This window comes from Eublepharis macularius, chromosome 1 (genome assembly GCF_028583425.1).
Source record: "Eublepharis macularius isolate TG4126 chromosome 1, MPM_Emac_v1.0, whole genome shotgun sequence".
In the NCBI taxonomy this organism is placed as follows: Eukaryota; Metazoa; Chordata; class Lepidosauria; order Squamata; family Eublepharidae; genus Eublepharis; species Eublepharis macularius.
Window position 1 is genome coordinate 48,948,562 of NC_072790.1, and position 26,999 is coordinate 48,975,560.

A 26,999-nucleotide genomic window follows, 5' to 3' on the forward strand; every position below is an offset into this window, starting at 1 on the left:
GGGGAAGATGAAGTGATGCTCAGTGCGACGGGTAGAGGCAACTCCACCCCCCTTGCCTTGCCCAGCCCCCACAGAGTGACACTGGGCTGCACCGGGAGAGCGGGAGGAAAGGCTCCCAGAGCATGCTGCATCTCCCCCTCACTTGCCCGGCCCCCACCAGAAGCTGCGCAGCCCAGAACTGCGGGGACTGGGCCAGACGAGGGAGGGGGGAGATGAAGTGATGCTCAGTGCGACGGGGGGGAGGCAGAGCACCTGCGGCTATGTAGCTCCAGGCCACGCAAGCAGGGGAAGGAGAAGTGCAGCGATGCACCTGCAAGGACGCCTACACTTCCCGTCAAACCTTGAGGCAAGAAAACCCAGGTTGAATTGAGGTAACTCGTCACATCTGTTTCGGCTCTCAGGGGTGGAAAATCCAGATAAGATGGTGGAAAATCTAAAACTGAGGATGTGCAGGAATTGCCTGTTGGGGATAGTCTCCCTCCCCTTGAAGTCACCTTGATTTACTAAAAAGATGGTTTAAGGTAGGCAGCCATATTGATCTCCAGTAGAATAGCAAGATTCAAGTCTAGTAGCACCTTAAAGACCAACAAGGGAGCTTTAACTTTTGAAATTTCATACCGTGAAAATCTTGTTCTTTGAGGTGCTACTGAACTCGAATTTTGCTTTACTAAAGAAGTTGTTGTAATTCAGGAATGGCGCAGTTGCCACGTTTTCATGGTTGCTTTCCATTTTGCTTGTATTGGTTACGTTTCCCAACAAATCTCAGAAATCTAGACTTTCAAATTATTGAAATATATATGATTGGCAAGTGTCTCAAAATGGTGTCTTTTGTGGAGACACAGATAGATTGTAGGTGATGACGCTGGTAAGAAAAAACTGACACATATACTCATGTGACTGAGAACAGCCATAAAGCAGGCAGTATAGAAAATAAAAAGAACAATGCTACATTATGAAACAAGGATTTTTAAAAAAATGATTGTATAGAGGGTTTGATTAATTATATGAAATTTGATTAAGGAGTTCCATTAATGGAAATAAATTAACCTGGGGGATTGCAAATTGTGAACTGAGTAATAAAACAGTCTAACTGCTAATTAACAAGAGAACTATAAGTTATTTCCCAGAAAAAAAGATTTTTTACATGAAGAACTTACCAGTATTGATCTCCTCTTCATCATAAACATCCACCTCAGTCAATCGAATCAGCATTCTAGACAAGATACTAAGGAATTGTAGATAGGCCCCAGTCTTTCCTATCTGAAAATACACACATCAGAAACTAAACAACTTATATACTTTCAGCATCCTATTTTGGGGGTGCCTGACATCTGAATGATCAACACAGTCTAATTCAAAGCCCACTTACAGCATTCTTTCTGCATGTCACTCCTGCTATTCCTTCTTCAGTTGTTCAAAATCACGTACAACTATATGAGCATATAGAAGAGTACAATTGCATCTGCCGGTCTCACTTCCCAGATGTTTACACATGCAGAAAAACATCTCAAGGGTCCGGGCACATGATCAGGAATGCTGCATGCATATTTTGTTTATTGTATTGTATTGTATTATACCCTGAAATCTCTCAATCAAGATTAATTCTTCAGGCATCTTACAGTTAATAAAAGTCTTAGAAACAATTTTTAAAATAACATAAAGAAGCAATAAAATATTGATGGGGTGGATTAAAAAACAATAGATAAGACATTTAAAATAACCTTTTAAACCACTAAAGCAGCAGATCACTTAAAATGAAAATTAAAGATGAACAAAACAACTCTACTAAGAAAGTAGATGAAAACCAGCTCCTTAAGAAAAAAGTAAAATGAGTAGCATTATGAAACCAACAGAGAGCAACTTCTTAAAGCAATACAACAGCAGCATCTTAAACCAATGTGTGCAAAAAGGTCTGATGCTTTTAGGGAAAAAGAGAAACACACACAGAGGACTATAGCTGTCCTTTACTCTTATTACTATACTAAAACACTTCTATTGGGTACATGTTGTTATGACAAGGGGGATCAGGATATATGCAAGGACATACTGAGCATAAACCCATGGCTCAGTCATCCAACTGTTCTCTCTGAGGCAGGTTCCCAATCTGGATGCCTCTGTAAGATTTTAATAGCAGAGTGATACTAATAAATAAAACTCTGCCTACGATGACATTGTTAGTCTCAGTGAAGATTCACAAGAACAGCAAACAAAATAAAGTATTCTTCTCAAAATTAAAGAATGTGTATAGACTTCTATCAAGATGTTGTAATGGTCAATATCTTAGGTAACCTGGAAGGGGGGCGAGAGAGGAATTCACCATGATAGCCAAAAGGAAACCTCTTGCTCGAAGGAACCACTGGTTACCAGATGCTGAGATGCATAAATTAAGGGTGGCTATCAGTGTCATGCTCTGCTTAGGGTACTTCCAGAGGGGGGGATCAAATGATCTGCACTTCCAAGAACAGTGAATCATTCTTCCCTTCCCTTCAATAGTTCTGACCCTGTGAAAACTGGACTAATAACCATGCAGAATTGGGGGCAGGGCTCTCTAAGGAGAGGGAAGGAGGCAAAATCACCCTCCTTCATCTTTCTGCAGGCACCAGCCCCACTGATAGAAGAAGCGGGAAGGGATTCCACCTCCTTCTCCCTCCCCAGTGAAGCCCCCTGACCTGCATGGCTATTAGTCCACAGGGTTCCCACAGCCCCAACAATCTACTTTCCTGTGTGGAGAGGTATGTTGGAAAGATCCACGAACTTCAGCCCTTTTTACTGGTGGGTTTCTTGATCCAACCTCCAAATTAAGTTCTATCTGCTGAAAACAGAATGCTGTTCTAGATATGACCAATGGTCCAACACAATAAGGCAATGCTTATGTTCTCGTGCAAGGTGAGACCCAATTAATTAAAATAAAATAATAATTACCCTGTTTTTATTACACACCTGTGGTGGCCCACTCAGCAACAGCCTCCTTGGATGGAAGGTATCCATCCTGCCTTCATTCCTATTGTTGTAGTCCATATGGATTGGTTTGGGGACTGTCCACTGGCGATAATACAGAGACTGTTCTGTGCAGGTCATCATTTTACTCATGAGTGGGCGGAACGAACTTGCCCACATCACAGAATGGTAAGGCAAGAGGGACGATGACTTAGGAAGTCCTGTGCTGTCAGCTGAGGTAACAATGTCATACACCAGTTTAGGCAGATAAACAATAGGAGGCTGTTGGGATACTTTTGTCATGGAGCACTGAGGGGCCTGCAGGACAAAGGAGCTGTGGGTAGGAGCGGATGAAGCAGATGAAGATGAGAAAGGAGATGCTGATGATGAAGTGATGGATGCCTGAGCAGTTTTAGCATTTGTCCTTGAATCTTTGTCCATTTTTGGTCTTTGCTTTTCAGGGTTATTCCCGGTCTCTTCTGTAGTATTGCTTAATATCTGATGGGATGGCTTTCCCATATCCCCTGCAGTTACTGATGGAGGAGATGTTTCACTGCAAAATGCTGTGCCTAGGAACAAAATCCAGCTTTTAACAAAATGTCACGTTAAACCTTCAGTGACCGCTGCATGTGGCAATTACCCCTCTCCCAGTATCACCTGGGTTCACTATTTATTGCAATAAAGTGGAAATTCAGGCCCAATTTTGATACTGGCATTGATCTTTCAACTTCATTTATTGAAGATAACTAGTAAATAGACATGGGCACGGACCGGGGAAAAACCATGGCCCGTTGGTCTGTGGTGCATCATGTTTCACGGACCACGGACAACAAACTTTTCATGGACCTGCCCCTGTTCTCAGACCAGTTTGTCAGTCCATGGTCCGTCAGTTCCCGGGGTCTTAGGATTGCCCCCTTCACACCCAGAGATGCCAAACTCACAGCGAGTCTTCAGCAGGCTCTCCTTCAGCCACCTTCCAAGTTTGGCCAAGATTGCATTTTGGAGGTCCAAGTTACAGACCCCCAGAGCCTGAGTGCAGCCCTGAGACTGGGTTGGGGCAGAGCCCTAGGCTAGTCCACCAGCCCACAATCAAATAAGAATTGAAAGAAAAAAAATGAAACAGAAGAGTGAGCCCTCAAGGAGCCCAATAAGCTTGCACCGAGAGCCTTACAGAAGCTCTGAGTCTGTGTTGGGGCAGAGCCTTAGGCTAGCCCACCACTCCACAAGCAAATGAGAATTGAAATAAAAAAATATTAAACAGAAGAGTGAGCCCTCAGCTGAGGAAACCCATAAGCTTGCTCCCAGAGCCTTGCTGCAGCACAAGCCTCAAGCCTCCCTCTTGTGCAATCCAAAAAAACCTCCCACAACAAGCAGTTTCTCCCTTGGTAACCAGCTGGAAAGTGAAACCACGGCTCAGTGCTGGGTATTATATATACTGCTTGCTCTCATAAAGAATAGTGGGAGATCTCTGGTTGGCAGCCAGAGCTACCTATCAAGGCTTTCAGGGCTAAGACTGGTAAGTTCCAAAGGCAGCAGAAGGTCTGCAGGTGACTCCCCTACGTTGCCTAGGGAATTGATTGCTCGGCACCGGGATGTCTGGTTTCATGGACCAATGGACTGCCCAAAAGCTGTCCATGAAAAACACACGTCCCACTATCCACTTTTCGTGAACAGCGAACTGAGTCAGTCCATGTCAAATTCTGGTCCGTTTTTCAGTCCATGCCCACCTCTACTAGTAAACTCAGATGACATTTTAATTGTTATTCAGACCCTCTATTTGAAACCAACTGAGCTGGGCCTCTGACAGTGGACTTTCCTTAATCAAGCAAAAAGTAAGGGACAGTTCACACAGCCACTTCAAATACAGTGAAATGCCAGTAGGTGAGACAAATTCCAAATCTGGATTTAACGCTTTGGTGAGATATATGCCCATATTCCAAATTACCACATGATCACACGAATTCTGTAACTGAATGGAAAGGAGCCCGAGAAATGAGATTCAGTGTATACCTCCTAACTCCACAACTAATATATCATCACACTTAAATGGTGGTTTGAATCAGTACCGAAGCAAACAAAATATGTATGGAGTAGCCAGCAACATTCTTTCTCTACACTTTCCCCAACTCATAGGCAAGCAGATCAAAGGAAAAGGAATAACAACAACCCCAAACAGGAGACCCTGGAAAGGACGAGTACAAACAGCCCCATCACATATGATGTTTTTCTTACAAGATAATCCTCTCTACACTGAATGAAAATCACTGGGTTGGGGGAGGACGGGGACTGTACACCACCATGTATGACATGTGACTTGTTTTGTCATGAATACATCGGTCAGGAAACTTGTGCTCACTATAACTCCCTGGTCAGGAATATGTGTACACTGTCATGTGCATAAAGCCATGTGAACTGCATTTGGTTTGGTGTAGTGGTTAAGAGTGCAGGACTCTAATTTGGAGAACTGGATTTGAAGCCAGCTGGGTGATCTTGGGTCAGTCACACCTCTCTGGAGCTCTCCCCACCTACATCACAGGGTGATTGTTGTGTGGATAATAATAACATACTTTGTAAATTGCTCTGAGTGGGTGTTAAGTTGTCTCGAAGGGCAGCATATAAATCGAACGATGTTGTTGTTGTTATGACTGCTGATTTTGCTAGAAGCATTCCAAAAGCAGTTCAGACAGCTTTATGCCCAGGAAAATGTTCCCATTTTCCCAAATAGAGATAATCTTTCTCTAGGACAATCTTATATGTGCAACAACTCCATTCAGAACTCATTCATATGGTTCTATCGGGGTAGGTCGTGAAAAATGTGAGGTAAGCAGATCCAAAATATTATATCAATATTATATTGCTATATTTCACCATGGTCGGATTTTGAGCTCTGTGCAACTTAGTGCTCATTGCATACCAAATTTGGAAGTGTCCTACTGCTTGGAAGGATGTTGTTATGATGAAAAGACACAGGATCCCTTAAATTAATACTCAGGGGGAGAGGCTTGATCTCAGAGAAAATTTTTTTTTCCTCTGGGAACGGAACCATAAATGTATCAAATTGCCAGCAGAGAGGAAATTTGTTTCCCGTATGGAGATAAATAAGCAGCTCCAAGAACCCATTTGCCCAATCACCAGGAAGGGGCAAGATGCTGTTTGGATGTCCTGAGCTGAGCCATAAAGGGTCAGGACAAGCACCTTAATGGGACTGGAGCAAGGATGCACAGCAGTACATGTGAGACGAACTCCAAATTTCATTACAAGGCAAAGTGAAATCCTCCCAGATGAGATCGAAAGGGCTAAAAGGTCTGGATATACTTACAGAAGTTTGCAAGCCCATGGTGGGGGGCAGGGGGCAGAAGCCAGTCTGTCTTGACCCACCTCTATCTTTCAAGGTTCCAGTGGCCTTGCACCCATTCCAGGGAAGAAAATGTCAAAGTAACACAGAAATGACTATGCAAGTTTGTCTCTTGTTTGACTTCTTCTCTTAGTTCTGTAACACCCTGTAGTGCTTTGATGCAGTTTACCAGCATCCTTGTGGTCTACTAAATTGAGCTTGTCTTTTGGTAAATAAAGAACTTTTCCTTTTAGAGATCTCATCTGGCTGCTCCTGCACACAATAGATTAGCCTACATACAGCTGGCCAGGAAGGAGAGGAGAGTTTGAAGCAGTACACACACACATGCATTTAGCCCCTTTCTGTGCCTCAAAGTGCTGGTAGAAAAATAAAGGGCAGGGCTTGGGTGATGGTGGCAAGCAAAGTATGGAGAGTGAAAAGGGAGGGCAGGGGAGAAGATGAAGCCCCTCTGCCTCTCAGTCAAAGACAATGGGAAGGAAGGGGTGGGTGGTGCCTCCCAATTAATACTGGGAAATGCATCTAGTCTCTTAAACGCAAGCAACGTCTTGGCAAAATGTTGATTTCTCATCCTCCTTTCAGATACATTAACGTAAATCCCAACTGACCACAACATGGGCTAAATTGTGACAATCCGTAACTCCCTAAATCAATACTGAAAATTGTTCACACAAGTCTTACTTGATGTTTTAGAGGAAACGGATGAAGCTGCAGAATCGTGCGAGCCAGATCTTTCTCTTTTGACAGGGCTTCTCTTTTCTGAAGTGGAGCCTGTTCCAGGATTGAGAGGGAAAGAACCTGCATTGCATTTTTGGAAACTGACTTGTTCAATCTTACTTTAAATGCAAAGGAAGTAATTCAGTAGATACTACATTATTTACAGGTTGGAACTGAATTAATTGTCCATCCCTTTACCAACCTGCCCTGAAGTTTTCAAGTTTACCGCATATACAGTGAAACTGTAGGTATTAAACTTTTATAGTTTCATTATGAAACTTACATTGGTATATTTAACCAGCTCTGAAACCAGTCTGCATGGGATTCTAGCGCTCCTTAAGGCATTGCATTGGGAAAGAGTTCTATTACCATTCACAATTCCTCAAAAGGGTGCTAAAGTCTCTCTGGGTGCTAAAGGGTGCTAAAGTCTCTTTGCTGCACCATACAGCAAAAATGCATAGAATGGTACACAGAGGGCCCATTTTGAACTGAAAAAGCCTGTCCAGGTGGGTGCAACTGGAAACCAAGAAGCATGGGGGGAATTAATTTATTCCCACCAATAATACTTCAAACCTTCAGTGGCTCTCCTATTCCAATGAACTTAAAATTTTATTTCTTGTGGGAGGCTCAGAAAAAAATTATTTATTTTGTTTTTATCTTATCTTTTTTGCTCTCAGGGCAGCATATGAAGTTGTCCCTTCCATTTTATTCTTTTTAAAAAATCAGTGAAATAAGTTAGGCTGAGAGAGAGTGACAGGCCCAAGGTCTCTCACTAAGCTGCATGGAGGAATGGGGATTCGAATTCAAGCACCCCTCGTCCTAGCCTTTCATTTGAAACCCTACTAGATCTCAGTCTGGAACAGAAAATCCTTTAAGCACCTTAGCATTTCTTTGCTTCTGATCATACCTATCAAAAACAACTTTTTCAGTTCAAAAAGGTTTGTCGATGTGCAATTACATGTAATATTTATATCTAACAAGCAATTTGGGCCCAACAGAGTAGGGAAGAAGATAGGACCACCAAAGCAGTGCCAACTCATTGATGAGAAATTAACTGTTGCTCAACACAATGACTTTCAAGTGCACCAGAATTCCATCTATGTCAGCATCTCTTTTTCCAAACTAGACCTTTCATTGGCATCTTTTAACGCAATGAGCCTGTGGATATTAATTTACCTTCTGTTACCGTTTCTTCATCTTCATTATCTGTACTGCTTAGCTTCTCCGGGTCACTCTCTAGAATATCATTGGAGACCACTTTCTCTGTGGAGATTTCAGAACTTACAAAATAGGCAGCCAAGCCAAGCTCTTGCTCCAAGGCTGTTCTCACCAAACAGGAGGAGTTTATCAAACGTAGATCACAATATCTTAAGGACCTTGGACAGAAAAAGACAGAATGGGGACTGAGTCTTCATTCGTTTGTTTGTTAGTTCGTTCGTTCATTCGTTCATTCGTTCGTTCATTCATTCATTCACCACTGTGACAGGATCAGCCAGCTAGAGAATCGCCCCTACATGGGACCAGGGGAACTGCAGCCTGCAAGGAGTCGGTAGCTGCTGGTGGAAGAGAAAGAGAGTCCAGACAGTACTGAGAAGCTGGGCTCAGGATGGCAGAACTTTTGTCTGGTGACCTTGGGCCTGATCAGGGCTGGCAAAGATCAGCAGCAGCAGCAGCTGGGAGAGGGTGGAGCAGCAAGGCAGGTAGGCCAGGTTACTGGTGGAAGCAGGCCTTAAAAGCAGCTGCAATATCATTGGGGTGGCTGATGCAGGAAGAAGTTTCAGCACAAGCTGCAAGAGGGCACTGCCAACCACTTTCTTGCCTTGCCTATATGAAGCCCTGAATAAACATCCGCCATCAAACTGATGGGTGATTCTTAAGATAGAAAAGACATCCTGGCTTCTGAACCTTTGGCTAACCACACGGGCCCAGAGCTCCAGACTACCTGAGCACTGCCCAGCTCTGCCACAGCTGCCTTTCCTTCAAAGATGCTCAAGGTGGCTTACGAAGTAAAATATAAACATATCAAAAAACCAACAGTTAAAAACAGAGCTAAAACACGGTTAAAAACAAGAGCTGAAACAGCTATAACAGAGATAAAATCCCACCCACATTAAAAGCTGCTCTAAATAGAACACTCTTTAGTTTCTTCCTGAAGCTAGAAAGTGAAGGGGCTAGGTGCACTTCCCTGGGGAGACTGTTCCATAATTGTGGGACTGCCATCCAAAAGGCCCTCTCCCATGTACCCAACAACAGCACTTCTTTGGTTGATGGGACAGTCAAGAGGGCCTCTCTCTGTGATCTTCACTCCTGGGCAGGAGCGTATGGGAGAAGACGGTCCTTCAGATACCCTGGTCCCATGTAGGGCTTTAAAGGATAGAACCAGCACCTTGAATTGGGCTCAGGAGTAGATTGGTAGCTATTATAGTTTGTGTAATATTGGGGTCACATGTTCCCAATAGCTGGCCCTGACCAGCAGTTTAGCCATAGTATTCTGCTCTCGCTGCAGTTTTTGAACATTGCTCTATAATCTTGGAGATCATTCCCTATCTATTGCAATGTTAAGTAAAGCAAATCCTGGCTTATTTCAACACAAACATCACTGCACAGGCAACATAAAAGGTCTTGGGGCCTCTTGGTAGCAATTTTTATTGATGTATATGTAAAACAGTTATAGAAAACTTGGCATTTGTCATTTATCATGTCCCCAGAGGGTGTCTGCACATGTACTGTAAATAGATTGATGTGCTAAGGTTCAGCAATATCCTTTGGGCTACATTCCTTACAGCTAGTAAGATGTGATACATCTCCTAGCCAATAGCAGGACTTAGCCTGTGTCAGGACTTAGCTAATAAAAAGGGTTGGGGGAATAGTGTTGCACTTATGTGCTTTGTTAGACATCCATAGAAGAAGACAAACAGAGCAGATGAGGCTTTTTTTCCCCTTTTGGTGGGCCAGCTGCATTTAAAGAAATGTAAATGATTAAATCCTACTGTTTGGAGAATAGTTGATTAAATAAAAAGGTAACATCAGATTTGCTCTCTTGTTGTTGTTCAAAAAAGACTGTAATGGGCAGTAGTTTTGTGTTCCTGTTGACTAACTTGTGTTCACAGACCGAAAGGTGTGGGTAGGCATGAAGGACCAGGCTGTATTTCATGGGAATGTTTACTAGTACTGAGTTATTACCTCGGAAGGGACTCGCCTTGGGGGTCCATTCCACTAAAGATCAGGATGCACGGCAGACCCTCCAGCTCCAAATAAGTCTGTGGACTCCATTCAGCATCTTCAATTTTCTGCCAGATCTACCATGACATAAATACTGAATATTAATTTGAATACTCCATAAAGCTATTAACCAATTAAATTAATGTTTAGTTGTATAACTAACCCTAACTGTCACCTTCTGAAATCAGTGATTCAGCTAATCAATGAATCAATTGATGAATTAAGTGAATAAGAACAATTATATTAGTAACAACAATAACTACACTTAAATACTACTTTTCTAGACAGATTCACGCCCCACAAAGTGAACAAGATGTTAATATTATCCCCACAGCTATAATAACAACAACAACATTTGATTTATATACTGCCCTTCAGGATGATTTAACACCCACTCAGAGTGGTTTACAAAGTATGTCATTATTATCCCCACAACAAAACACCCTGTGAGGTGGGTGGGGCTGAGAGAGCTCCAGAGAACCGTGACTAGCCCAAGGTCACCCAGCCGACTTCAAGTGGAGGAGTGGGGAATCAAACCCAGCTCTCCAGATTAGAGTCCCGCGCTCTTAACCACTACACCAAACTGGCTCTCAGCTGAAGCTGAGAGGGGTGGGTCCCAGAACACACAAACAGAGCACATGGAAGCACAGGCCAATTATACTGTGGAACGTACCTTGGGGCAGGATCACGTCCTCTGCCCCAAAACAATAGCTTAATAGCTGTCGCCGGAAGTGAGACAATAAAATGAGAAAGGTTTAATTAAACGTTCCTGGGTCATAGATCCAGAGGAGTTAGCTGTGTTAGTCTGTAGTAGCAAAATAGAAAAGAGTCCAGTAACACTTTTAAGACTAAACAACTTTACGGTAGCATAAGCTTTCGAGAATCACAGTTCTCTTTGTCAGATGCATCTGAAGAAGAGAACTGCGATTCTCGAAAGCTTATGCTACAATAAAGTTGGTTAGTCTTAAAAGTGCTACTGGACTCTTTTCTACTTTCCTGGGTGTTACTAAAGATAAGAAAGGTGATTTGACAACTTGCAATTATTGGATGGGAAGGGCTATCAGATCCCTGAGTAGCCTTGACTAGGAAGGAAGGGAAGATTGGAAGGGTATGGATGAGATTAACTCAGGAACTACTGGAAGACCTCTTTTGTCCTTACATTTTTGCACGTCTCCAGGGTGTGGGGCTGCTAGCCAGACCTGCCTCATGACTCACGTTCTAATAATTTTCCCTTCCAACTGGATCGGGAACTATTCTGCCTAGCTAGGCAACCTGCCAAGTGCTGGGAGTACACGAGGAGAGGGAGTTATGATATAACCATATTCATAAACTTCCCTATTAGCGTGAGGGTAGGGTTGGACTGCTAACAGCAGGAAGCAGGAGTCATTAAACTACAAAGCAAAGCTCCACTGACTAGATATTGATACTGGAATATATGTGAAAAAGATCTCTCGAGTATATGTAGAACGGGGCTGCTTCATTATTGGAATTAAGCCATTAGGTCAACAGACATTTCTCTACACAAGGTGTAGAGGCTCAGGTCCTCGGGAGCTGACTGGTTCTACCAGTTACCTTGAGTTGCTCCACAAAGTGCTTCCCTACAGTGATTCCAGAGTTGGGATTTCCCAAGATGATTTCAAAATGGTCCTCAAGGGCAAGTCTTTCCCGCACGTGGTTGAGGCGTTCATAAGCCACTGCCGCTAATGGAATGCATGGAATCCTTAAGACCACCATGAGCCCATGGCCGCTGGGGCACTGCCTTGATGAATTGATAAGATTCTGAGTGATCTCTAGAGTTTCAACTGTTGTATAATTCTTCATCTGAGACAAGCCGCACACGGCCATCATGGCTGCGGAGTAGTGCTGCACAAGAACAAACGTCCTTATCACTGCACTATGCAGTCTGGGAAACCTGAAACAAAACGGAATGCAAGAAAAAGATTTTAGAAGATGCATTGCTTGTAGGACAGGATGCGCAGATGAAACCTTTTCTTACTACCTGCCACCTTTCCTATTAAATTACCTAAAACTGAACTGTTAAGGTACACCACTTCACTCCACTTAAAAAAAAATGAATTCTTACATAAATAAAAGGAAGCGACTCAGTTATCAGGATAAACCAGTATTTCTCCCAGCAGGCCCACCACTGACATTATCTGCATATCTACCACTAATAGCTGCTTCTGGGATCCCACCAGCATAATTACTTCATGGTTTCTCAGATACTAGATCCATTCCTGGGCAAAATCATGTAGCTTTCTTTACTAATTTATTGTTTTATTTACTGATTACATTTTTATCCTGTCATTCCAACAAGGAGCTCAGGGTGGTGTACGTAATTTCCCTCCTACTCCATTTGATCCTCACAACAACTATGTGAGGTAGTTTGGCTGAGAGTACATGACTGGCCCAAGATCACCCAGCAAGTTCATGATCAGGGGGTAGGGATTTGAACTGGGGTGTCTCAGGTCCAATAGGTGGGGAAAACCTTTCACTCTCCCCTTCCCCTTGCTCAAAATGACTCTGGATCTGTTTGAAGGAACACTGATCACCAGAAAAGGCTTGCTGGGAAAGCAGAATGTGTTTCTGAGGATGGGGCTTCTGGCAAAGCAGCACTCTGGCAAAAGAAGCATTCTCTGGTGATAACAACTGGGCAAGAGTCATGTCTCTCCCAATCATAACCACTAAGTGAGAATGTTTGCCCACCAACCTCCATTAATTTTCTGGGAGCTACAATGAAGACCTCAAGAAAAAAAAATAGGGCAAATAGCCAGTGTAATGTAGTGGTTAGTTTCAGACTGGGATTACGTTCAAATCCCCATTTAGCCATAAATGGTGGGGTGACTTTTAGAGAACCAGTTTGGTGTAGTGGTTAAGAGCAGCAGGTCTCTAATCTGGAAAGCCAGGTTTGATTCCCCAGTCCTCTGCTTGAAGCCAACTAGGTGACCAGAGCTCTCTCAGCCCCACTCACCTCACAGGGTGATTGTCGTGAGGATAATAGTAACACCCTTTGTAAACTGCTCTGAGTGGGCATTAAGTTGTCCTGATGGTGATATATAAATCGAATGTTGTTATTATTGTTGTTGTTGTTGTTACTATTATTAGTCATCCTGATCTACTTTTTACAGGTATGAGAATGAAAGGAAGGAGGGGATAACCTAGTATACCACCTTCAGCTCCTTGGATGAAGTGTGGGATAAAAATGTGATAGACATCTAAACAGAGATGGAAGAACCTGAGGAGAAGAACAATGACTTGACAGAAGCTATGTTTGAAAACAAGCTAAGAGTCATCAATTCCAGCATGACAGGTGTGTACAAGAATCACTTGCTAAGAATAAAACATGTTGCAAGTGAGGAAAAGACAGAAGGCCTAAGTTAAGAAGAGCAGCAGAATGTGAAAAAAGAATTGGTGTACGCAGAGGGACTGGTGGAAGGCACTTCTACAAATCAAATATGCAAATGAACTCCTGCACGTATTTCAGGCTAGTAGGAAAGTAATTTATAATGAATCTCAATCAACCTTGAATCTGGCCCAACCTGTATCAAACATCACCCCTTGGATCCTAAATTCCCTTCCCACTTGTGGTTTTGCTTGCAGAAGATGGAGGGGGCAATTTTCACTGATTCGCCTTATCATGGTAGTCCCCTACTTTGACCCCATGATGTTCCTGAGGGTCCCTTGGGGGCACAATATGGGGGGGGGGATAAATAATTGCATTGGAAAGGAGAAGGCAGAAAAGTCACCATTTATGTAGTGCAGCTCCACTCACATTACATATGGTCCATGCTAGAGAGGTTCATATTTTAATGTCTGCCTATATGTGAAGTCCAGCAGCACCTTAAAGACCAGCAAGATTTTCAGCGTATAGCTTCCAAGAGTCAAAGTTCCCTTTTGTCAGGCATCTAACTAAGCTTTGACTCTTGAAAGCTCCTACCCTGAAAATCTTGTTGGCCTTGAAGATGCTATTGGACTCAAATCTTGCTGTCCTACTGCTGACCAACACAGCTACTCACATAAATCTATATGTTTTGTTAACATTATCACAGTAAGGAGGTAAGAGGAATGTCTGTTGTTAAACACTTCCTACAGTTTTTAAAAAGAGTATGTTTGACCAATGGCAAAGATTAAATTTATTAACAAGACCTATATGTTCTTTTTCATAAGACACCACCGTCTTTGCTGAGCCGGACTGCCCCTTGAAAGTCAAAAAAATGATAAGCTACATACAGTACCTTTTCCCCAAAGCCATGACCATTGCTTCAAAAGAACTGTCATAACGAAGCAATGGAAGGCTATGTCCAGAAAGGGTGGATTCAATAAACTCAGGCAAACCGTAGTACTTCTTGCTTTCATGGTACAAGTCAGTTCCCTAGAATAAATGAGACTGCATAAGTTTAAAAGAGCAGTTCACCAATTCAAACCTTATAGCAATTATATATTCAGGACTGTGTACTCTGTCCGATCTCCATAGTTAATATTGTCTTTCCTCTTAGCCAAGAAGCTTGTCTGTACTACTTTAAGGCTTACCTGGCTACAGGGTTTTTTTTTCTGGGAAAAGAGGTGGCGGAACTCTCAAGAGGAAAATGAGGAAGAAACACATGGGATTCTTTGAAATCATTTTATTTTCAAGCACTGTTGCCGAGTATTTTCAAGATTTGCCGCAACTCCATTCCCCTGCGTTCTCCCTGAAAAAAAGCCCTGCCTGGCTACATATGCAACTCTTATGTGACAGGATAGTCGACTGTGCAAAAGTCAGGTCTCTTCTTATGAAAGAGCACTATTGGCAGCCACATCCTCAGATCCTACCACCCACCACCCATTATCTTTTGCATTGCTTGGCCAGTTCACCCATGTCACTTGTTATTTATTCACAGAACATTCATTTGCTTGAAGTGGCTTACAAATTAAACTTGCATACATAAATTATTAAAAATACAAAATAACTTTTATACATTGAGGGCCAGTACTTTTTCCTCTTCTGTTGGCAATAGATGATACTGAGTAGCAGAAATGAGAAACAGAGGAAGTCTCTATGCCCTCCTCTGTCTGCTACTGGCAGTTGATGTCTTCTAAGCCAGTAGCAATGATGCAAAATGGAGGGGTGGCCTTTCCCTCTGCTGTGCTGATAGACACCCTCGGAGTCGGCAGCCACTAACTATTTGATAGATGTGACACAAGTTGGATCAGGGGTCCCCTGACCCAACTCACAGTCATTCGTGGACTCACCTTATAAACAGCTCTATCATTGGGTGCAGCTCCAAGCACTGTGAGGGGGGAGGAGGAGCTTCTGTTTTCCCTAGAGGAAATGGCCATAGAGGGATCTGTTTGTCCCTTTCTTGGGCTCTCGATGTCCTGAGATCATATCACTGAGGACATGTGGAGCCCAGAGAGGAGTAAACAAAGCCCCCCGTGGTCATTTCTGCTGGGGAAAACTAGACAGATGGAAGGCAAAGCCCCTTCTTCACAGTGCTTGGAGCTTCACCGAATGATGGAGTAGTTTGTAAAGTGAGTCTTCTGACGCTATGTGTGACTGCAAATCATCCAGGACTCATCACATCATACAGCTAGGCCCTAAGAGCATACCCCAGCATCTTCTGTGGTGATTCAAGAGTACTAAGGTACTCGGCTGAAGTGAGGATACTGGTTTCAGTATTATTATATTATGTTGTATTTGTCAACAGATCAATGTTACCCTCAAAAACTTTAAGGTCCATTCTCAAAGGGCTCTCTGTCAGTAGGAAGAAAAGCAATGAAGCAACCAAGGCCAGAGGGATGCTATCAAGGGATCAGTAAAAGATAAGAGAAGTATCCATAGACTGGAGACTAGCGAGCATTAACTGATGCCCCATCATTCTGTTTGAGTCTTGTCACGCCATGGGACAACCTACTCATAGTCCAACTTTGTATAAGAAAATCTCACACAGAGCCTAAAAGCATCTTTCTTACATTGTTGTATAATGACGGCCAGTGGATTTCGTTATAAGGGCTGATACGCGTGTGTTGTGTCTGCAGAGCATAAGGGAAGGAAGTCACATGAAGAGTCACAATATTTGGGGCCTCTTTCACCTCTCTGCAGTTAAGCAGTCGATCCACAAGGCCCACTGCTGGATCCGATTGAGGGTAAAGGCTGTGAACTGCACTGTTAAGAGAGAGAGAATGCATTGGGGTACAAAGGGTTAGCCTTATAAAGAGGTACATAAGATAAAATAGAAAGACACGGATCCATTTTTTTCCATTTTTCTCAAGTCAGAAAAAGCACTTCATGAATCAGATATGAGCCGTCGTCACACGGCCATAAATTTAGCGCCAAACTAGTACCATCTCCTGCTGAATTCTCACCTTATTCTGGCTCTCTTGTGATTTCGCCATTCTCCCCAATTCACGCTTTGTGACTCTTTATGTCATCTTTATCCACTTCCATGTGAATGCCCTGGATCGACTATGAACGCTTTGCAACACCAAAACGCTCACTCTCCCTGATCATCTGTCTCTCCTAACACTGATTCTCCTGCCCTACACTCCCACAAGCCCCAGTGCGACCCGCAATTAAGCCTCAAAGTAATTTTTTTAAAAAAACGTCAGCCTTATAGCGATATAACGCTATAGCGCTATTCTGCCATGGGTGGGAAACCTCTGCTACCTATCACGATTGGCTTTTGGGTTGGCCCAGCACAACATTATAATAGAAGAGTGATATAACGTGAATATGAGGGGGGAAAAAAATTTAAGGGGGCGGGATTTTTAGGGCCCCGTTTCTGGATGCACTTTGACTGACCGTTGAATTGCGCTTTTCCCTTTTAATGTGACTGACTGGAAGCGCAAGCAGTCATCAAAAGTTGGGAGAATCCATTCTAATAACGATAACAGAAGAAACGATTTCTAGTGCAAAACTGACGAAATAAGGGCCCATGTGACGACGGCCATGGGTGTCAAATGGACACAAATTCATTCATAATTTAATTTTTTACCAATCAGATGTGTTTGACAATGGTTCTAATTTAAAATTAAAATCTATTTTGTAGCACAGGGATACAAATAGACAGTAATCGCCGTTTCCATCCACTGTATTCAGGGTCATTTAGATAGATAGTACTTTGGCTGAGCAGTGCTTCATTTTTCTCCATTCACTTGCTCTGGAATGCAATCTTAAGCAGAGTTCAGTGGACTTCGAAAGGGGTAATGCTGCTTAAGATTGCAACCATTCTCATTTTAATGAAACCCTCAAACACCATTTCCCCCCAGCTCATTCTGAATTGAGAACCAAGCTACAAGAGATAAATTACACGAGGAAGAGCACGTGAAGGGAGTTGCAATGTTCGCTGGGAAGCTGAGTTTTAAAAGAGATCTGAAGGTTTTGTCAATTTCCCCTCTCTACAGAGCCAGGGAGATTGCTGCTCAGAGGGTTTGTTTATTTCCTCTTTGCCTCCTAGAAGGGGAGGTGAAACTGACAGAGCCTTCCAGAGGCAAAGAGGAAATAAACAAACCTTCTGAGCAGGGATCTCCCTGGCTCTGTAGAGAGGGGAAATTGACAAAACCTTCAGATCTCTTTTAAAACTCAGCTTCCCGGCTAACATTGCAACTCCCTTCACGTGCTCTTCCTCGTGTAATTTATCTCTTGTAGCTTGGTTCTTAGTCAAAGGTGGGGAAGAATGAAATGAAGTAATCCCATTCTCAAATCATAGGGTCATATTCAGGCTGCTTAAGCACACTGATTTTACACTGGGTGTAATAGCAACGGCAGTAAGAAACGAATCAAGTTTGTCTCTGAAGATGCAGTTAAAATAACTGCAAAACCACCACCTTACACAATACAATAAAATTGCATTGCACTACAACCATATCTAACACTGTACACTGAACAATCAAACCATTCTTACCTGACAAGGTCCCAGTGAGCATGGTCATGGATCAAGACAAACAGTGTGTGCGGATTCTGCATCGAATTCTGTAAAAAGGCTTTAAATTTAATCTGGGCTTCTGTATCGAGTTTGACTACATATTGCTCCACCCTCTGCTTTGTAAGATGATCCTTCTCCAAGCCAAGCTCTAATAGAACACCTGAAAGATAAATACAGCTATTGTCAGCCAGTCCAACATGCTGTTGGTGTTATTTTGTACACGCTTTTGTACACAATGAGCACCTGAATGCCAGAGGTGAAACAAAGTTTGCTGATAGGTCACTTCCGAAGGAGGGACACATATCAGAAAATCAACTTTCTCGAAGGAACCCAAGTCAAGATTTTGAGTGCTGGAATCTGCAATGGAGCAAACGTGAGACAGCAGTTTCTGAGCTACTGCAAGCTGGAAAGGACGAATCTGATGCCGCTCAAGGTTATAACCTAGAGGGAAAAGCAAAAAGATGTGTGTGAGAAGGTCAGATAGTGAGCATTTAAATATTTACAGGTTTCTCTTTTCCATTTGTTGTAGAACGAATCCTAGGAACAGCTACATCAGCAACTGGAAAACACAATTTGGTGTGGTGCACCTCTGTTTGCTTCAGCACTCTGTTTATGGCACAATATAATCCGAATTATGGCCATTTCCACACATGTTGGATAATGCACTTTCAATGCACTTTAGTTATCCTTTAGAAGTGGATTTTGGCTGCTTCCACACACGTTGCATAATCCACTTTCAATACTCTTTAGTGAACATTTGGAACTGCTTTTCCATGGCTGTTTCCACATGTTGTTAAAGCAACAGGCTACTTACTGAACTCTGCCGTTTTTTTTTACAGATTCCAGATGCCTCCGATTTCAAAGTGGAAGCAGGCAGTTTGTCTTTCGTCTGATCAGCGTCCTTGACCCGGCACAGGAAAGAGTGGGAAATCCTGGTCTCCATGCTGATCAGAAGAAAGATAAACTGCCTGCTTCCGCTTTGAAATCGGAGGCATCTGGAATCTGTGAAAAAAACCACCAGCGTTCAGTAAGTAGCCTGTCTCTTTAACAGCATGTGGAAACGGCCCATGTGTGGAACAAAAAATCCACATCCAAAGGATTGCTAAAGTGCATTGAAAGTGCATTATTCAACATGTGTGGAAATGGCCTTTGTGTTTCACACACGAAAACCCAGTTCCAAATGATCACTAAAGAGCATTGAAAGTGCATTCTCCAACGTGTGTGGAAGCAGCCTATGTAGGGTAACCTGCTGGGAAATTAGGCATCAAGCATTTTTGGAGAATAGAGCTGGAGACAATGAAGGCAACAAGAGGCATGAAACGGCAGTAAAGGGGGAGGGTGGAAACAAGTTGAATGGGGAAAGACTGCACTTTTAATTCCCGATACATTCTTAGATCTTTTTTTAAATCAAAGGATGTAGACTTTACAATTAGATTATGGCAGAACTGCTCATCTCCTCATTGATGATGACTTCGAAAGCCTCTTCTATGAAGTGTTTCTGAAGTCCAAGCAGTAAAATATGCTGAAAAACACCTTAACACCATTGTTTCAGTTCCAGCTGACCTAGGTTAAATGTGAAGGTTACATACTTCGAAATATAACAAATGTTGAAGGCTCCAAGTGTAAGTAACACAATTTTTTCCTACACAGCTTTTAATCAGAATTGATGGTCTTTGGGTAGTGCCGAGAAAAATGACTCCATGCAAGAGCAGCGGTGAGCACAAACGTTCAGCTTGCAGACTGATGCCTTAATTGGCACAGCGAATGGAGGATATTTGATTGAATAGCTGAGAGAGAGAGTTGGCTTGAATGAGCAACAACTCATGGTAGACTTAAAGGGGAGAAGATATTTTTAGGAACATGGCTGTGAGATGTATCCCAAGATCTCTTGTTATATTGCAGAGGATGTAGACTGCTACTGTCAGACTGTACCCATCTGTGTGACATCTGTGTGGCACAGTGTGGAATGCTCTACAGAATTCCAACAGATCTGAAGGTGTATCTCATCTCAAGTAGCAGTGTCTGACTGTGTTTAGTGGGTTGGGTTTGTATGTGGGAAACGTATTGTCAGATCCTTGTTGAACTCTGAAATCACTGTCTCTCAACATCACAGGGGTTCTCATGGAACTTAAATTGTCGCTGTGAACTCTGAGGAAAGAAGGAAGACTGCAGATATGAAAAGGTTAACACTGGCTACATGTACATAGAACTTACTTGTACACACAGCTGTTCCAGTTATGTCTAGTGTTGCTGGTTTATTGACTGAAGCAGGGACAGAGGACGAAATGTGGCTTCGATTTTCTTGATAAAATTTGTCCAGCAAAACATCCACATCCCCTTCTAGTCAACCAAATGAAAAATGCCCATCATTATTAATCCATGAAACCAGCTTCCTAATATCTCCCAGCCATAATCAATATATAAAACCTGTGATACTACCATCTACTTCAATAGAAAGTTAAAAAAAACCCTCCTTCTTTACAAAGGATGAAAAACCCTCCTTGTTCCCACCAGTGGCTGAGCTACTGTGACAAAATGTTCAAGGATATTCAACTCCTACTTTACTGATTACAGCTGGCTTGCTGAGGAGCCAAAGTGTTTCTATATGATATCATTTGAAGCACCCAGTCTTTACTGACCCACGGGAGGATGTCGCATCACAACGTTTTCTTGGCAGACTTTTGTTACGGGGTGGTTTGCCATTGCCTTCTCCAGTCATCTACACTTTACCCCCAGGAAACTGGGTACTCATTTTACCGACCTTGGAAGGATGGAAGGCTGAGCCAACCTTGAGCTGGCTACCTGAACCCACCTTCCACCAGGATCGAACTCAGGTCATCATGAGCAGAGCTTGGGCTGCAGTACTGCAGCTTACCACTCTGCACCACAGAGCTCTATGGTATCATTTGAAAGCCCTTATCAAATGTTGCCTTGATTGAATACAGTGGCCTGGATCCTGTTTGCATTTCTTCAGTGCAAATTATTTGCAAATAAATTTGCATGTATTAGAAATTTCAGTGCAAATAAGAAGTTCCATAAGTTTCACTGACAGTTTTGCAGCTATAGATAGATTATTTATTCTTAAATATGTTTTCCTTTAAAGTTCAGCTTAGAATGCAAAACTGCATACAGCTGGAAGCCTGTATACAGCTGGAATAATGCATCACGTGTAGCAATGCAGCTTTGGCAAACTGAAGGTGACATATTTAGAAATGGGTTCTGAAAGATACACAGAACTGCAGCCAGGCCTTCCTTGTGAGGTGAGGGTGCAACATTTCCAGGAAAGGCCAGATCCTCCCCGATAAATTTGAACATGGAAGAGCAGTAACATCACAGCTGAGGGAGTCCGCTGCTCAAACAGTTTCTCTGGGGTGGTTCTGGTTTGAAGGAGAGGGCTACTTCTCCCCTTTAAGGAAAAGTTACCCCTTTCCTCCTTTAAGTACCTTGCCATCCTCAGAAGTCGTAATAGCTAAAAGGAGGATTTTTTAAATATAAAACTTAAAATTTACCTGAAAATAAGCTCCCATTCTTTAAATGGAAGCTGTCATGTCACCCGTTCAAAGCCTCTTCTTTTGAAAAATGCTTAGGGGAAATCAGGGCTCCAGAGGGAGTGATGCACCCACTCGCCCTCCTCCTGGCTAGAGCCCTAGAATGGCATCCCAGGACCTAGTGCATTCCCAGGATGTGGTAGCATTTGAGTTGGTAGAAATGTCTTAGTAGCCCAATTCTCCCCTTGAACCAGGGGTCATTTTGTAGAAAAAGAGCTGGAGGAACTCATTAGCATAACTCATTAGCATAACTCATCAGCATATGCCACGTCCCTTGACATAACCAGAAGTGTGTCATTAGCAAGACTGATTTGCATATGCCACGCCCCCTGACATCACCTATCCTGGCTGTTTTGGATCCAATCCTGGTCATTCAGGGCCGAAATTGGGCCCAAAATGGCAAAAGGGGCTGAAAATGGCTGAAAAGGGGCCCAAAATGGTCAAGATTGGGCCGCTGCTGAGCGGGAGAGTGATCCACCACCTGTCAGAGGCCTGATCCAAGCCGTTTCGGCCCCAATCCAGACCGAAACAGGCCCCAAATGGCCGAGTCAGGTGGGCAGGGCCACCTGACATGTGACCTCTTTGGGGAACTGCCAGAACTGCGTTCCTGCACATTCCCCCTCAAAATGAGCCCTGACTTGAACTATATGGAACAGACAGCAGAGCATGAGTGGCTTTGTCTTGACTCCTGTCTGCGGCAGCAGCGGCTTCCAGACCCTTTCTTGCAACCTTGCTGGCTCACAGGAACCACAGAGAATTCTTCCCTTGTGGTGATTTCATGCATGATCTGGCAGAGGTCGTTATTACCTCTGGCCATTTTTCATAAACAATAATTAGCAAGAGCTGTACTTATCAAAGTCCTATTTATGTTGCTACAAAATAAAGCTGCTGAATACAGAGAGCAGTGATCCTCAACGTGGTGTCCATGGGCAAAATGGTGTGCACTGATATGCTTCTTAATGCACACTTTCTTCTTCCCCAAAGAGCCAATTGTGGCTTTCATCCATTCAGTCAAGCAGGAAATATTTCAGAAGACCTCAGCAGGCATCTCCTTTGAGTCTGCAGGAAGCATCTATTTGGAAATAGCTGCCCCCATAATAGGATATTGCTTAGCTTGGAACCTCTCAATAGTTTATGACAGCCCCCCACAAGAGCCATTTTGTGACTAATCCTACCTCTCATGGTTGCCATTTTATAATGGCACCCTCTACCTTTTCTCAAAATTCCAAAGCATCCACAGGTTCAACAGGGCCCTGGAGTACAGCAGTGGAATGAATGTGTTACAGTGCACATAATCTTATCAGACGTTTAGATTCTCAGAAATGATCAGAATCTCTATGTTCTTAGAAAGTTTTTAAAACAGCTTTCTCAATATAGACATACCTGGACAGAGAGTACTGAAGAAGGCTCCTAGGGCATCTACTTTCCCAGTCACCAGTTCATAACTAACTTCTTTCTGATATTCTGATGGAGTAAGCATGCTCTCAGACAGTATTCTTGCTTGGTATTTCCCTAACAGATATAACAAGGGACAAAAAAAGCATATCTTTATTATTATTTGATGTGCAATTTAAACCAAGCCCACTAATACTCATTTTAGCAAACTAGTCCCTTTCTCACTAACATTAAGATCAATGGCATAAACAGTATAGCTTCACTGGGTACACATTTCAAACCAAACTAGGGAAAAGATGCACAAACGTTATCTTTGGAATTGTAGTTTAAGGTTGCTACATGACTAATTTTTCATTTTAGGATAGGGTGGCTCTACTCTCTGATTATCCTCTGCCAGATCAGGTCAGGCATTTAATTCCTTCCTGAGATCAAATTAGAAAATCAGATCTTTGTTGACATCTAAAGAAAAAAATGCTCATTTCATAAGGCTGCTTCCACATAACAATGGCTGCTGTACTATATCAATCATTTGCAAAAGGATTTCCAGTGTGAAGGACTGCTATAGCACAAGGATAGCACAATATCCAATAACGTGTGGGTGCAGTGTTTCTAAAGAAGTAGCTATTCAATTCAGTTAAGCCTATTAAGGTGATGCAGAACAGTGGCTAAGAAAAACAAGACCTGTGATATGAGAAGTTCTTGGTTTTCTGCTACAAATTCACTAACAGCACCATACTCAACAAAGTTACACCCTTCTAAATCCATGGACTTAGAAGAGTGTAACTCTATTTAGGATGGCACTATTGTAAATGAACTTAATCAAGCTCTCTGTCTCAGCCCCGATGCCTCCAATATTGAGATAATAAAATTAATCAACTTCAGAGGGCTGATACATAGATTACAGCAAGATGCTACTTCTAAGCTATGTTAATATCAAAATCAATGCTGAGTATTAATTTTTAGAACTGTCATTAGATTTTGGGCTTGATCGTCTGCCTTGCCTCCTCTGCCCAACATATTGTCTAGCCAAAATTCTGCTTTCCAGAATAATTGAAACATGTAGCTGCATTGTGAGATACCTGAGCCAAGGGTGGTGTAGTCTTTAGACCAAGCCTCTGTGACAAACTGCATGTGCAGACTGTCATACATATTCAGGTACATTACACCACCGGGTGATCAAGCAGTGTAAATCAATACCTTCTCTCATATGGTCGGGCTCACCAGTTAAGATCTTCGTCTCTGGCTCTGCTCTCTGTCCTCACTCCTATGCAGGGGAGAAGGGTGGCAGCTAGGGACAGGACTTTCTCAGTGGTGGCCTCAAATCTTTGGCATTTCCTTCCACTGGAGGTTCACCCAGCACCTGAACTGTTGATATTCAGGCACCAGGCCCAGTTTGCCCAGAGTTTTAGCCCATTTTTAGTAGGATACTTTTAAATATCTGTTATGGGCTTATGCCACTTTCCACTGTGTTTTATGTAGGATTTAGTTCCTGTCCCTGAGTACTTTGGTTTTATTGGCTGCTGGATTTCTTTGCTGTTTGGGTTAATTTTATTTTGATTTGGTTGTTTAAAAATAATTTTAATTTTTGTTTTATATTATGTTGTGTAGTTCGCTGGGGAAGCAGCATTTTTAAAAATACTAATAAATAATAAACAATAATAATATTGTCAGCATAAATCTTAACATGCTTTGTCACATCTAGAACACCACAAAAAAAATCCAGTATATACATTAGCAGAGTTCTTGATAAACAAAGGCAGCGTGGCACTATGGGAAGAGTTCAGGCCTTAGACAAGGGAAACCTCCATTCGCTAACACTTAGCTAACAAGCCACAAACTACTAACAGCCACAAACCACTAAAATTCTGAAATGTTCCATGTTTTTCTATCAGCAGCTCACCTGTGACAGCAATGCAAGAATCAATGGTTCTGTTTCGACAAGCGCATATGATCACCACATAGTTGGTTTTCACTAACTTTCCCTCAATGAGCATCTTGAACATTTCTGAGAGCCCTTCCGCTAAAGAATAGCTGCACTCAATGATGTGGACGCTGTCGTTACAGGAGCTGGCTGCCAGCCCTGCTAGCCAGGGAAGCTGAGCAGACGTCACGGGTGCAATCGGGCCAGGAACTTGAGGAAAAGCCTGTGGGATGATCTGTTGATACTGACGGATTTCAGAAAGATGCAATTCCCTCCATGAACGCATGAAGATCTGTTCCAAGTCCTCAATCAGAGGAACCTGGTCCGAAGCTAAGAAAAGATGACATCGAAAGCAAACCAATATCAAGAATTAATCACAATAACAGCCTGCTATGTGTCCCCTTAGGATCAAGACAACAAATATTAAGGGGCCCTAGACTCAAACCTGTGACCTCCATTGCAGTCATATGTTACTTGTGTGTTCTCGTCTGTTCCTTGAGTATGCTGATTCTGTTCTGGCAGCATGCAGAATGAGTTTTAGCATTCCCCCCTCACGCTATTAGCCCAAACAGAAACATTCTAGGGGAAGAGCGTGGCCACCTACCTACCTATAATAATATAATAATAATAACATTCGATTTATATACCGCCCTTCAGGACAACTTAATGCCCACTCAGAGCGGTTTACAAAGTGTTATTATTACCCCCACAACAATCACCCTGTGAGGTGGGTGGGGCTGAGAGAGCTCCAGAGAACTGTGACTCGCCCAAGGTCACCCAGCTGGCTTCGTGAAGGAGTGGGGAATCAAACCTGGCTCTCCAGATTAGAGTCCCGTGCTCTTAACCACTACACCAAACTGGCTCTCTACCAGCAATTGCTAGAATGTAAACATGGCACCTGCTCACATAAAACCTATATGCAAATATTCACCATTGCTATGATCGGGAATGTTCCGAACAGAGACTACACATGTTTGGAACTGAACCTACATAGGTGTGCTATGCTCTCATTCTGGCAAGCAAAAATAGGTGGGGAGGGGAAATGAGGCTGGCGCCCTTTTTTCTCTCCTCTATGCATTATTTTCACTATGTACAATTTCATTTGAAGAGGCCTAGAGTTCTTTCTGATAGGTGCCCACATGTACAATCCAGGTGCTCAATTCTAAATGTTGGACATGTGTGTCCTGTGTCCATACAACATTGCAATTTGAAAGTGTTTCATGTGGGAAACATTTTTGAGGTATGTGAGTTACAAAATAATCATGGCTGAAATAATACCTATAAGCTGTAGAGTTCCAGAAGTAGCAAATACCCCTTCTCTCACCAAAGGTCTCACTGAAAAAATTATTTATTTTGTCCCTGTCTATGAGTTTTCATAATCAAAGGCTACGCATAATCAAAGATCAAGTTTGTACAAACAGCCAGTAACTATTATTTCAGAATTAGAATTCACTCTCTTTTATCTCAAATATTTGTTATATTTCTCCCACATTTTGTGCTTCATTCTCAGTTAAAGGAAAACTTCTGCCATTTCCACTGTATCGTAAGATTTCTTTTTCAGTGACTATTCGAGACATATCAAAAGCTCTGCAATGTGACAGGAGTCAAAAGTGGAAAACTCACCCAACTGAACAAGGTAATAGACCGTTAGTAAGAGCTGCATTTCCTCTGAAATCGGCTGTATAGTTGAGGCTCCATATTGCTCATAAGCCCTAGAGAGAGACTGTGAATTCTTGTAACATGTATACAAAAGGGGGCTGACTATGACATCATTAAGGTTCCCACAAAGGTAAGGGAAGTTTCCATGCCCTGTGAAACAAAGCACAATTGTATTGGATGCCATGTGTGCAAGAGGAGTAGACATGGTATAGGGTAAAAAAAAGAGGAAAACTCACACACGCTTCATTACAGTGCCTGTTCAAAACGTCATGATATCAACAACAACAACAACAAAGTTTATTAGCCAGAGGCCATCACATTCTCAAAATCAATTAAAAATTACACGA

The 26,999-nt window shown here is 42.6% G+C and overlaps 1 protein-coding gene across 1 annotated transcript in view; it reads right to left on the reverse strand.

Moving 5' to 3' along the window:
* The window catches only part of GREB1 (growth regulating estrogen receptor binding 1), a 106,538-nt gene that overhangs the window by 19,252 nt on the left and 60,287 nt on the right, over window positions 1-26,999 (reverse strand). The window contains exons 10-23 of the mRNA XM_054980064.1: window positions 26,617-26,802; window positions 24,973-25,323; window positions 23,061-23,189; window positions 20,344-20,469; window positions 18,373-18,570; window positions 18,109-18,289; window positions 16,178-16,370; window positions 14,464-14,600; window positions 11,801-12,140; window positions 10,190-10,305; window positions 8,183-8,382; window positions 6,971-7,060; window positions 2,941-3,506; window positions 1,158-1,260 (exon numbers count right to left, since the gene is read on the reverse strand). Of these exons, the coding sequence (XP_054836039.1) occupies window positions 1,158-1,260; window positions 2,941-3,506; window positions 6,971-7,060; window positions 8,183-8,382; window positions 10,190-10,305; window positions 11,801-12,140; window positions 14,464-14,600; window positions 16,178-16,370; window positions 18,109-18,289; window positions 18,373-18,570; window positions 20,344-20,469; window positions 23,061-23,189; window positions 24,973-25,323; window positions 26,617-26,802 (2,916 nt within the window). The remainder of the gene's footprint in view (window positions 1-1,157; window positions 1,261-2,940; window positions 3,507-6,970; window positions 7,061-8,182; window positions 8,383-10,189; window positions 10,306-11,800; window positions 12,141-14,463; window positions 14,601-16,177; window positions 16,371-18,108; window positions 18,290-18,372; window positions 18,571-20,343; window positions 20,470-23,060; window positions 23,190-24,972; window positions 25,324-26,616; window positions 26,803-26,999) is intronic.